At 42.5% G+C, this 13918-nt stretch overlaps 1 protein-coding gene across 1 annotated transcript in view; it reads right to left on the bottom strand.

Annotated features, from left to right (window-relative positions):
- COL5A2 (collagen type V alpha 2 chain) overlaps window positions 1-13918 on the bottom strand; it is a 449814-nt gene that overhangs the window by 30035 nt on the left and 405861 nt on the right. Inside the window, exons 49-51 of the mRNA XM_077275667.1 lie at window positions 10205-10258; window positions 10015-10122; window positions 9633-9921 (exon numbers count right to left, since the gene is read on the bottom strand). Of these exons, the coding sequence (XP_077131782.1) occupies window positions 9633-9921; window positions 10015-10122; window positions 10205-10258 (451 nt within the window). The remainder of the gene's footprint in view (window positions 1-9632; window positions 9922-10014; window positions 10123-10204; window positions 10259-13918) is intronic.

Raw genomic sequence — 13918 nt, 5'->3', positions numbered from 1 at the left:
GTTTCTCCCCGTTTCATTTCATATGTCTCCCGGTATTGATTGTGAAGCTGTTTATTTCAATGTAATCTGGTCCTGGTTTCTTTAGTGATCAAGGAAAGGACTGGTGTTTCCCCTCCACACATGCAATCCAGGTTTTGACTCCTGACTGCTTCAGCTGATATAATCAGGAGCTGTTGGGATCTCACTCTGATCATCTGCTGGTCTGGGGGAGCTGACACAGTAATGTCACAGTGGATGTCCTCATATGAACTCGAGCGTGGGAACTTTTACCAGGCTCCAGTTCATGAGGACATCCAGCAGAGGGCGCCTCACCGCAACTCAAGGTAACTACAGGCCATTCCCCTGCAATCCATTCATTCCCGGGGGTTTTACAGCCACGAGCACTGCTTTAGCACAGCTCCTGGCTTAAAATGATTTAACCCCTTCAGATGGATTTACTTCGTGGGACTTGACCTGAGCGTCGGAAGGTATGAGATATTGTTGTTTTTTTATTTTTCCTTTGTTACAGAACGAGGGTCTTCAGGTGGATTACCAGTATAATAAAATATTACAACAATCTGTGTCTTTATTTCATTAAAATACTTTTTAAAAATGTGTGTGTGTTTTATTAACCATTTCGTACTATTGGATTAATAATGGATAGGTGTCATAATTGACGCCTCTCCATTATTAATCTGGATTAATGTCACCTTACAATAGCAAGGTGACATTAACCCTTCATTACCCCATATCCCACCGCTACACGGGAGTGGAAAGAGAGTGGCCAAGTGCCAGAATAGGTGCATATTCCAGATGTGCCTTTTCTGGGGTGGCTGGGGGCAGATGTTTGTAGTCGGGGGGGAAATAACCATGGACACTCTCTAGGCTATTAATATCTTCCCTCAGTCACTGGCTTTACCACTCTGGCGGAGAAAATTGCGCGGGAGCCCACGCACATTTTTTCCGCCATTTAACCCTTTATTTTACAAGCTAGAGTGCCCACATTTTGCACATACACACTACTAACATTAGTAGTGTGGAATATGCAAAAAAAAAAGGGGATATGAGATTGTTTACTGTATGTAAACCATGTCTCATATCCTGTCGGGTTTGGGAAGGAGAAAGAATAAGCTGGCAATTGAATGACCGGCTTTTCACATATCTCGCGCTGAATTAAATATAAATACAGAATATATATATACAGTATGTGTCTCAATGACATATATATATATATATATATATATATATATATATATATACTGTATATATGTTTTAACGAACATTTGAGCACATAAAGCCATTAGATGTCGGTTTTGCAAGCCTGCGAGAAAATATCGCAGTACGTATGCCATACGGATTACATACGGAGGATGCCATGCGCAAAATACGCTGACACACCCTGCCTACGGATGACATACGGATCACTATTTTGGGAACATTTCTACGTATTACGGCCGTAAAATACGGACCGTATTTTCATACGCTGAGTGTGACGCCAGCCTAACAGTCAGAGGCCTACAGAAAGTAGGCACTATGCATGCAATTCAAGTAAGCAGATACTGTGTTGAAGTAATTCTTCTGGAGAGGAGGAGATTCCTCTATGGATTTGGATTGAGGCAGACAGACACATTTTTGGGGGGATAGTCCTGTCTTTACCACTAAAAAAGGGGTAAGGGTGTTAAGAAAAAATGTTCTCTGCCTTGACATTTCCTGAGTGACAACCTGAAACACCTTAAAGGGAACCTGTCAGCAGAATTGTGCACAGTAACCTACAGATACCGTCAGGTCGGTGCCGTTATACTGATTAAAATGATACCTTAGTTGATGAAATCTGTCTTGTGCTTGTTGTTTAATCTTTATTTTCAGATTTGAGTTAATGATATGCCCGTGCTGCGGTGCGAACCTGGAGGGGGTCTGCATGTAGTCTTCTGTTTAGTTATTCATAATGCAGACTGCGGACAGGTCACTGATCCCTCTGTAACCTTCCCCCTTGTTTGCATAATGAATACCTGCACATTCTGAAGAAAAAAAAACGCTTCTGCAAGCAGATGCTGGCTGTGGCACCTGCGCAGCAGCAGAATCACATGTTTAGTGTCCAGTTAATATTATTGATGTTATTGAGCAAGTATAAAAAAAAATCAACTTGAAAATGGCACCCGCAGCATCTGTGCAGTAGCAGGTATTGATGTATATAGAGATCCGATAGCTGCCATTGCACAGGCGCCGGTGGCGCCATGTTAGCGGAAGAAATTTGTCTTTTCTTCTCCAGCAAGATGGCGCCACCGATGCCTGTGCAATAGTAGCTGTCGGATCTCTATATACACCGATAGCTGCTACTGCACAGGTGCTGCGGGCACCATTTTCAAATTGATTTTTTTATTTTTTTTTACACTTGTTCAGTAACATCAAGAATACTTATTAACTGGACACTAAACATGTGATTATACTGCAGCGCAGGTGCCACAGCCAGCACCTGCCTGCAGAAACGTTTTTTATTCTTCAGAATGTACAGGTATTCATTATGCAAACCAGGGGGCAGGTCAGTGAGGGATCAGTGACCTGTCAGCAGCCATACTAGTGAAGACCTAATCAGGGCATCACATGAAGACCCCCCACAGGCCGCCCCGAAGCACAAGCATATCATTAAAGGTACCTTCACACTAAGCGACGCTGCAGCGATACAGACAACGATGCCGATCGCTGCAGCGTCGCTGTTTAGTCATTGTGTGGTCGCTGGAGAGCTGTCACACAGACGGCTCTCCAGCGACCAACGATGCCGAAGTCCCCTGGTAACCAGGGTAAACATAGGGTTACTAAGCGCAGGGCCGCGCTTAGTAACCCGATGTTTACCCTGGTTACCATTGTAAAAGTAAAAAAAAAAAAAACACATACTCACATTCCGGTGCCCGGCGTCCGCTTCCCTGCACTCCTCCTGCATCCTGTGTCAGCGCCGAACATCTCCGGCATCTCCCACAGAGCAGAGCGGTGACGTCACCGCTCTGCTTTATGGCCGGCACTTACACAGGATGCAGGAGGAGTGCAGGGAAGCGGACGCTGGGCACCGGAATGTGAGTACAGGTCCTTCTCAAAAAATTAGCATATAGTGTTAAATTTCATTATTTACCATAATGTAATGATTACAATTAAACTTTCATATATTATAGATTCATTATCCACCAACTGAAATTTGTCAGGTCTTTTATTGTTTTAATACTGATGATTTTGGCATACAACTCCTGATAACCCAAAAAACCTGTCTCAATAAATTAGCATATCAAGAAAAGGTTCTCTAAACGACCTATTACCCTAATCTTATGAATCAACTAATTAACTCTAAACACATGCAAAAGATACCTGAGGCTTTTAAAAACTCCCTGCCTGGTTCATTACTCAAAACCCCCATCATGGGTAAGACTAGCGACCTGACAGATGTCAAGAAGGCCATCATTGACACCCTCAAGCAAGAGGGTAAGACCCAGAAAGAAATTTCTCAACAAATAGGCTGTTCCAAGAGTGCTGTATCAAGGCACCTCAATGGTAAGTCTGTTGGAAGGAAACAATGTGGCAGAAAACGCTGTACAACGAGAAGAGGTGACCGGACCCTGAGGAAGATTGTGGAGAAGGACCGATTCCAGACCTTGGGGAACCTGAGGAAGCAGTGGACTGAGTCTGGTGTGGAAACATCCAGAGCCACCGTGCACAGGCGTGTGCAGGAAATGGGCTACAGGTGCCGCATTCCCCAGGTAAAGCCACTTTTGAACCATAAACAGTGGCAGAAGCGCCTGACCTGGGCTACAGAGAAGCAGCACTGGACTGTTGCTAAGTGGTCCCAAGTACTTTTTTCTGATGAAAGCAAATTTTGCATGTCATTCGGAAATCAAGGTGCCAGAGTCTGGAGGAAGACTGGGGAGAAGGAAATGCCAAAATGCCTGAAGTCCAGTGTCAAGTACCCACAGTCAGTGATGGTGTGGGGTGCCATGTCAGCTGCTGGTGTTGGTCCACTGTGTTTCATCAAGGGCAGGGTCAATGCAGCTAGCTATCAGGAGATTTTGGAGCACTTCATGCTTCCATCGGCTGAAATGCTTTATGGAGATGAAGATTTCATTTTTCAGCACGACCTGGCACCTGCTCACAGTGCCAAAACCACTGGTAAATGGTTTACTGACCATGGTATTACTGTGCTCAATTGGCCTGCCAACTCTCCTGACCTGAACCCCATAGAGAATCTGTGGGATATTGTGAAGAGAAAGTTGAGAGACGCAAGACCCAACACTCTGGATGAGCTTAAGGCCGCTATTGAAGGATCCTGGGCCTCCATAACATCTCAGCAGTGTCACAGGCTGATTGCCTCCATGCCACGCCGCATTGAAGCAGTCATTTCTGCCAAAGGATTCCCGACCAAGTATTGAGTGCATAACTGAACATTATTATTTGATGGTTTTTTTGTTTGTTATTAAAAAACACTTTTATTTGATTGGCCGGGTGAAATATGCTAATTTATTGAGACAGGTTTTTTGGGTTATCAGGAGTTGTATGCCAAAATCATCAGTATTAAAACAATAAAAGACCTGACAAATTTCAGTTGGTGGATAATGAATCTATAATATATGAAAGTTTAATTGTAATCATTACATTATGGTAAATAATGAAATTTAACACTATATGCTAATTTTTTGAGAAGGACCTGTATGTGTTTTTTTTTTTACTTTTACAATGGTAACCAGGGTAAACATCGGGTTACTAAGCGCGGCCCTGCGCTTAGTAACCCGATGTTTTCCCTGGTTACCAGTGAAGACATCGCTGGATCGGTGTCACACACACCGATTCAGCGATGTCAGCGGGAGATCCAGCGACAAAATAAAGTTGTGGACTTTCAGCAACGACCAGCGATCTCACAGCGGGATCCTGATCGCTGCTGCATGTCAAACACAACGATATCGCTATCCAGGACGCTGCAACGTCACGGATCGCTATCGTTATCGTTGCAAAGTCGCTTAGTGTGAAAGTACCTTAACTCAAGTCTGAAAATAAAGATTAAACAACAGCCAGAAGATGGATTTCATCAACGAAGGTATCATATTATTCAGTATAACGCCAGGATCACACGTGCGAGAAATACGGCCGAGTCTCGCATGTTAATACCCGGCATTGCCACCGTCACTCAGGAGCGGAGCGTATGGCTGTATGTATTGCTATGTGGCTGCATGCTCCGCTCCTGAATGATGGCGGCAATGCTGGGTATTAACATGTGAGACTCTGCCGTATTTCTCGCTTGTGTGATCCCGGCCTTACGGTGCCAAACTGACACTGTCTGTAGGCTACTGTGCACAATCCTGCTGACTGTTTCCTTTAACATCACAACTGATATAAATTTGCAATAGAAGTAAAATTGTAATTTCATACAAAGTTAGTTTTGTCTTTCAGTGCACAATGTCTACTTTTACAATGCTTGATGGATGAAGTGTAAACCCCAATCTAATCTAGTGTTATGCAAAATTATGTTTGAACTTGCTTAACATTAAAACAATTGTATAAGTGTATCCCGTAGCATATCTAGTCCTTGCAGCCTGCTTAACTTTAGTGAATAGGTCTAAGTAGGCCTCATGGCAACCACTATCACTATCCACTTGGCAGTACTGGGCAATCTTGTCCTTTGGTGATGCTCACAAAGTCGCCAGCTAGCTCATCGGTCTGTCAGGAGGTGGCTATTATCAGACCTTATTTTAAAGAACCATTCAGGCATTCTATGTCACTTTAAAACTGCCTGCAACCGACTGGTGCATCTCATTGTGGTTACGCCCAATCCTACTTGCCAATTGCTCCCTCAACATGCCCATGCAGCACTATACAACATTTCTGTGTGTGTGAACTTATTACTTTAATTTAAAAGGTTTATTTCATGACTCCATAAAAAAATCAGTTGGATTAAAAAAAAAATGGTTCCGTTTCCGGATATTGCTCTTATTTACTGGTTACTCCCTTTGTGTGGTCTTCCTTGTCTCTTAACCCCTTAAGGACCAGGGGTATTTTCATTTTTGCATTTTCGTATTTTTCTTCCCTTCTTCCTACAGACATAACTTTTTTATTTTCCATCAATATGGCCATATGAGGGATTGTTATTTTGCGGGACAAGTTGTACTTTTGAATGGCACCACTGATTTTACTGTATCGTGTACTGGAAAACAGGAAAAAAATCCCAAATGAGGTGAAATTGCAAAAAAAGTGCAATTCCACAATTGTTTTTTTTTTCTATTTTTGATACCATGCTCACTAAATGCTAAAACTGACCTGCCAATATGATTCTCCAGGTCATTACAAGTTCAAAGACACCAAAAGTGTCTAGGTTCTTTTTTATGTAAGTGGTGAAAAAAATCGAAAGTTTGTAAAAATTATAAAATGTTGCCATGTTCTCAGGATCTGGGGCCGGGTGAGGGCTTATTTTTGTGCACCGAGCTGATGTTTTTATTGATACCATTTTGGTGTGTATATACGATCTTTTGATCACCTGTTTTTGTATTTTATTGCAATGTTGCAGAGACCAAAAAAAGTAATTCTGGCTTTTCGATTTTGTTTCACACTACTCCGTTTACCGATTGAATTAATTCTTTTTATATATTGATAGATTCTGAATGCGACAATACCAAATATGTGTATATTTGATTTTTTTATTGTTTTGTTTTGAATGGGGCAAAAGGGTTTTTTTTTTTTACTTTTACATTTTTTTTATTTTTTTTACATTTTTTAAAACTTTTTTTTACTTTTTACATGCTTCAATAGTCTCCGTGGGAGGCTAGAATCTGTGATTATCTGATCGCTTGTGCTACACATAGTGGGCTGCAGCCCTGCTCTATTTAGCAGAAATGCTCACTTGCTATGAGTGCCGACCACTTGGCGGCACTCATAGCTATCCAGCTATGACAACCATAGGGGTCTCCAGTAGACCCCGGGTTGTCATGCCAACCCAACGGCGACCCGCGGTCATGTGACACAGGCGCCGATGGGTGGGGTTAATGACGCCCTTCCTGCTCCTGCATATTAAATGCCACTGTCAGAGTTTGACAGCAGCATTTAACATCTTAACAGCAATTGGTAGATCGTGATTCCACCAGCATCTGTTAGGGGCACATGACAGCTGAGCAGATCAACCAGGGGGAGCCTTGCTCCTATCTATTAGGGCACTCCTCACAGAAGGGTAAAACTGGTGGGCTGGATAGAAAGTTAGAGAGAAGCTGGCTGGGCTTTGCCCAGGCAACACCTGTCAGGCAGACAGGGGGAAAGGAGGAACATAGGAGCTGCAGACAGCGGGCCCCTGGCAGGGGTGGGATCCTGTCAGAGGTCTAGCTAGAACAGAAAGTCACGGAGCTGCACCTGCCCCACGTGCGGCAGCATCCTAAGAACGGACACGAAGAGAACTGTGTTGTAGAGGGTGAGAAACGAGCACAAGGAGAAAACACCAGGAGGAGTTCTGCCCTGAAATAGGCTGCCTCCTTCTGAGGCGCGTAGCTGGTGGCCGAAACACCGAGGGAGTAATTGACTCTATGCTTTACTTCAGAGACCGGCAGGACAGTCAATTCCAAGTTGGCTGCCCGACCTAAATACCTTAAGGTACCGTCACACTAAGCGACGCTGCAGCGATAGCGACAGCGATGCCGATCGCTGCAGCGTCGCTGTTTGGTCGCTGGAGAGCTGTCACACAGACCGCTCTCCAGCGACCAACGATGCCGAGGTCCCCGGGTAACCAGGGTAAACATCGGGTTGCTAAGCGCAGGGCCGCGCTTAGTAACCCGATGTTTACCCTGGTTACCAGCGTAAAATGTAAAAAAACAAACAGTACATGCTCACCTGCGCGTTCTCCAGCCTCTGCTTCCTGACACTGACTGAGCTCCGGCCCTAACAGCACAGCGGTGACGTCACCGCTGTGCTTTCACTTTCAGTTTAGGGCCGGCGATCAGTAAGAGTCAGGAAGCAGAGGCTGGGGAACGCGCAGGTGAGCATGTACTGTTTGTTTTTTTACATTTTACGCTGGTAACCAGGGTAAACATCGGGTTACTAAGCGCGGCCCTGCGCTTAGTAACCCGATGTTTACCCTGGTTACCAGTGTAAAATATCGCTGGTATGGTTGCTTTTGCTGTCAAACACGGCGATACACGGCGACCTAGCGACCAAATAATGTGCAGACCTTCTAGCAGCGACCAGCAATTTCACAGCGGGATTCTGATCGCTGCTGCGTGTCAAATACAGCGATATCGCTCCCTAGGACGCTGCAACGTCACAGATCGCTGGCGACGTTGCTTAGTGTGACGGTACCTTAAGAAGACACAGTGGCAACTTGTGGGGGTTGGGGCATCTCTAGGGTCCCTATAAACAAGCCTCAGGCCATCAGTCATATGGGTTTGTCCTATCCACACCATCTGGGGGACAGAGAGGAAGAAATAACATCTAGAACATCTACAAGAGTTGTGAGGACCTTACCGGGAAGCTCAGCAGGGAGGTACTACAACACACAGGCACTAGTAGGAAGGCTACTGATTTCCACCTGGATAAGGGGACTCTGGATTTGCCTTCAGACTGACTGGACTCTGCCTACCCTGTGGTCTGTACCCTGGACTGTGGATGCTGAAGCCTCCAGTAAAAGGTAAAGAGACTGCAACCTTGTGTCCTCGTTATTCTCTGCGCCTTACATCGTCCACCATCACCATCTACACTTCTGGGAAGCCCTGGGGATACACTTCACCTGTGGGAAGGTATATCATCTAGCTGCCATTACATCACTCCAGCGGACCCCTAAGCAGAGTCGGTCACCCTGACCGAACACCACAGGTGGCGTCACAAACTATCCCTTTAAAGACCTTTCTCAAAACCATAAAAACTACTTCCATTATTGGACGCCCCTCAAAGGGCCACGGACCGGGTCGGGCCACCGTGACGACCCCGCAGAGCACTGAAGGACCCGGTGCCGAGTACACCATTGCCCTTTTACATGGGGGCGATCCACTACAAAGCTGACTTCAACCCATTTTTTGGGTGGGTTTCCCTTGCTAATAACCAGTAAAGGCTAAGTAGACAGCTGTGAGCTGATATTAATAGCCTGGGAAGCTCCATGTTTATTAACCCCTTGTCATAATATAAACATCAGCCCCCAGAAGTCGGCTTTCCCTTAGCTGGGTAAAAAAATGAGGGGGGCCCAACACCATTTTTTAATATTTATTTAATTATAAGCTAAATACATGTACAGTAAGCTACACACACACTGCACTGATTATATATCTCAATGACATTTATCTACTAATTTATCTCTGTATATAAGATTGTTTTATTAGCTAGTAAACTAGCTTGAAATGACAAACAATTACTGTGTGTAAAAGCTGATGTTTAAAGAGCATTGCATACGGATTGCATATGCATGTCATATGGATGTCATATGGATGCTAGATGAGAAAAATTGCATTGTACTTGCAGGATACTCACATGACACTTGTCCTACTTTTCAGGAACAACATCAGGCCGATTTTATTTATGCTGATGAGCGTGAGCACTTATGAAAGTTCCCCTTTTAACTACTTCACAATTTATAGAACACGTCACTATAAATTAATGAATTTCAAAACCTAACCAAACAGTACTGTGGCTTTATAGTGTTTTGAGATTCTTACCGCTTTTCTTTGTGGGATGACAAAGTTTTAAATCATCACATGTACGTGCTGGATTCTTTTTGGAGCCATCAGGACTGCGCATTGTTTCAATTTGACTACTGAGTGATTTCAGAGTTGCTTGAACCCCTGGGTCATTCTTTTTAGGATCACTACCAGCTTCATCCTCAGTAAATTCGGGAAGTGGAACTGGCATAGTGTCATCATAGCCACCTATTAAATCATCTAGTGCAGCTGTAAGAAGTCCTGGAGGACCGGGAGGACCAGGTAGACCAGGGTCACCAGGAGGACCCTAAACATAAAAAAATGGTTAACATGTATTTATATTTATTTACATTCACTTGCCTCAATGCAATAAGCTTCATTCACCATTTGTGATTATTACCTCTGGGCCAGCTTCTCCAACAGTTCCTCTAACACCAGGAGGTCCAACTGGTCCAGTAGCTCCTTGATTACCATCCCTACCAGGAGGTCCAACGGGTCCTGGAGGTCCCTACAAAAGTAAAAACATGTTGGAATGAATTAGGAGAAAAAATTTTTAGTAGCAAATTCTTTTACATGAGGAAGGGTCTTACTCTGGGGCCAAAAGGGCCGGGGAGTCCTGTAGCTCCTTGTTCACCTATTGGACCCTAAAAACGTAAAACAGACATCAGAAACAGCAGATATAAGATTTAAATGTTGTGTTTGAAAGAAACATGCAATTCTGTTTACCAAAAAATGTTTGCCCATTTGTGGGCAATGTGGTTTCATGGTGACTTTTGTGCAATGTTTGCTGTTTTATTGGATTAGCTTTATTCACTTTAAAATAAAAAATCGGTAAATATTGGGATTACCATATTTACATTGAGATAAAGAAAAAGTTGGACTCTATTCACATTTGTTTAGTTTACATACACAGTTCTGTGCAGTATTTGACTTTTGTTTATCTTGATTAACTACCCTAAACATTATTTTCATGAGAATCCAAATAAAAGGATTTTCTAAGAAATAACAGTGGATCTGACATCAAGTTTCACAATGCAAACTACATATATTATTAAATAGATCTCAAACAGCTGGTATGCATGGTGTACTTACTTTGAAAATTCACACAAAAAATGGCTGTACAATAATTATTTTAAGATGAGCATTTTATGAGCTAGGGTTCAACTTATAAAATGCAAATATTAACCCTATGCTGTCGGAGCCAATTTTCAATTTTGCTGTTGTGTTTTTTCCTTCTCCCCTTCAAAAAGACATTTTTTTATTTTTCGGATAATATATTCATATGAGTGACAAGTTGTAGATTTGAAGGAAACCATCCACTTTACTTTACCATTAACCAAGATGTACTGCAACATGGGAAAATAATGTAATGCTATAGGAAATCATGAAAAGAAGTGTTTTGCTTTCACGGCATTCAATGTGAGATAAAAATGACCTTGCAATATGATTCTGCATGTCAGTATGGATTACAGTTTATATACATATAAACTGTAATCCTATATACAGTGGGGGAAATAAGTATTTGATCCCTTGCTGATTTTGTAAGTTTGACCACTGACAAAGATATGAACAGTCTATCATTTTAAGGGTAGGTTAATTTTAACATTGAGAGATTGAATATCAAAAATAAAATCCAGAAAATCACATTGTATAACTTATATAAATGTATAGGCATTTTGCAGTGAGAAATAAGTATTTGATCCCTCTGGCAAACAAGACTTAATACTTGGTGGAAAAACTCTTGTTGGCAAGCACAGCAGTCAGACTTTTTTGTAGTTGATGATGAGGTTTGTGCACATGTCAGGAAGAATTTTGGTCCACTTCTCTTTGCAGATCGTCTCTAAATCATTAAGATTTTGAGGCTGTCGCTTGGTAACTTGGAGCTTCAACTCCTTCCATAAGTTTTCTATGGGATTAAGGTCGGGAAACTGGCTAGGCCACTCCTTGACCTTAATGTGCTTCTTTTTTAGCTACTCCTTTGTTGCCTTAGCTGCATGTTTTGGGTCATTGCCTTGCTGGAAGACCCAGCCACGACCCATTTTTAATGTCCTGGCGGAGGGAAGGAGGTTGTCGCTCAGGATTTTATGGTACATGGCTCCATCCATTCTCCCATTGATGCGGGGAAGTAGTCCTGTGCCCTAAGCAGAGAAACACCCCAAAAACATAATGTTTCCACCTCCACAGTGGGGATGGTGTTCTTTGGGTCATAGGCAACATTTCTCTTCCTCCAAACATGGCGAGTTGAGTTAATGCCAAAGGGCTCAATTTTTGTCTCATCATCTGACCACAGCACCTTCTCCCAATCACTCACAGAATCATCCAGGTGTTAATTGGCAAAGTTCAGACGGGCCTGCACATGTGCCTTCTTGAGCAGGGGGATCTTGCGGGCACTGCAGGATTTTAAACCTTTACGGCGCAATGTGTTACCCATGGTTTTCTTGGTGACTGTGGACCCAGCTGTCTTGAGATCATTAACAAGTTCTCACTGTGTAGTTTTAGGCTGATCTCTCACCTTCCTCATGATCAAGGATACCTCACAAAGTGAGATTTTGCATAGTGTGCCAGATCGATGTCATTTGACAGCCATTTTGTATTTCTTCCATTTTCTTTCTATTGCACCAATAGCTGTCTCCTCCCCCAGTGTCTTACTTATGGTTTTGCAGCACATTCCAGCTTTGTGCAGGTCTATAATCTTATCCCTGACATCCTTAGAAAGCTCTTTGGTCTTGCCCATGTTGTAGAGGTTAGAGTCTGACTGATTAATTGAGTCTGTGGACAGCAGTCTTTTATAAAGGTGACTATGTAATACAGCTGTCTTTACTGCAGGTAACGAGTTGATTAGGAACATTTAACTGGTCTGTAGGAGCCAGAATTCTTAGTGGCTGGTAGGGGATCAAATATTTATTTATCCCTGCAAAATGCAAATAAATTTATATAATTTACATAATGTGATTTTTCTGGATTTTATTTTTGATATTCTATCTCTCAATGTTAAAATTAACCTACCCTTAAAATTATAGACTGTTCATGTCTTTGTCAGTGGTCAAACTTACAAAATCAGCAAGGGATCAAATACTTATTTCCCCCATTGTATATGTACATGCTGAATGTGATAAATAATTTCAGAGTTGAATATGATAAGACTTTTATGGATACTGCAATAACTAATGTGTTATTTTTTAACTACATTTTGCATCATACTCCATTGGCACTCCACAATAGCTTCATGGGTCTTGAAGGAGAGCGATGGTTACTGCAATGGACCTCTGTCCAGAAATGTTCATGTCATCATCAGAAATTAACAGCAACATCTAAATAGTCATAATAGCAGTGATTGCGCCGATTGATGCTGCTAGAAGTAGGTACTGGCTTTATTATCTCCTGAGCTTTTTCCATACACCGATGTGTGACATACATCTTCATCATATGTTGGCAAGGAAATAAGATTGGAAAAGAACACTTTCAAGAATGATTACACAGCCATTCTGACCTGTATTTTGAAATCAACTGCTACACTTTATTGGGTCTAAGAGATCTATTAAAATGTATGTAGTTTTTGTTGCAAAATATGGACCAGTCAGATCAGTTTTGAAAGGACATAGGAAACCCCATTGGCAGAACCATAGCTAGAGTACCATAAATAGTGCCATACATGTACCTGTGGCAGTGCCTTATGACTGAGCTGGATAAAAGTGAGGATCTAAAATCATACCTTGCTGTTCACACATAATAATCTATCCTAAAGTTAGGATAAGAGTTATTTCCCAGTAAGCTCCTTGAAATATCTCCAAAAATATGATGTGCTAAGTAAAACCAGCTACTCTCATTATTAATGTAAATTTCATGTGATCTTCCAGGTCAATATCGCTGGACAGCTATCTGTGCATGTTTTCTCAGTTCTCCCTGAGCACAAAAAGATCAATGAATTTAATTCCAACTGGCCCAAACATCTACTTTGTATGACCAGCTTTTAATAAGTTCAAGATGACTAAATAAATCTGCATATAAATATCAATAGGGGTCTGGCCTGCAAAACCTCCATTGACTAAATGATCGATGGGGTGTCATGTCAGACGCTGTTCAGACCAGGTCGTCCGACAGACAGCAGTAATTCCGCTTTTGTCCACTATGTGCTCAGTGGCGTCGGCTAGGTTCTTTCTTGCTGGTCCGGGGTTAATTTACCTGGTGATCGGATTGGAAGCTGGGCCATGCCCACTGCCTTTAAATAGTTCTCCTGAACATTGGGCGTCGCCGATTATAGCTTCTGTCTTTGCATTGTTATCTCGGTCTGGAGTGGTGAGCTA

The sequence above is a fragment of the Ranitomeya variabilis genome, chromosome 7, assembly GCF_051348905.1.
Source record: "Ranitomeya variabilis isolate aRanVar5 chromosome 7, aRanVar5.hap1, whole genome shotgun sequence".
Classification (NCBI taxonomy): domain Eukaryota; kingdom Metazoa; phylum Chordata; class Amphibia; order Anura; family Dendrobatidae; genus Ranitomeya; species Ranitomeya variabilis.
This window is presented reverse-complemented; position numbering and strand designations above follow the sequence as displayed.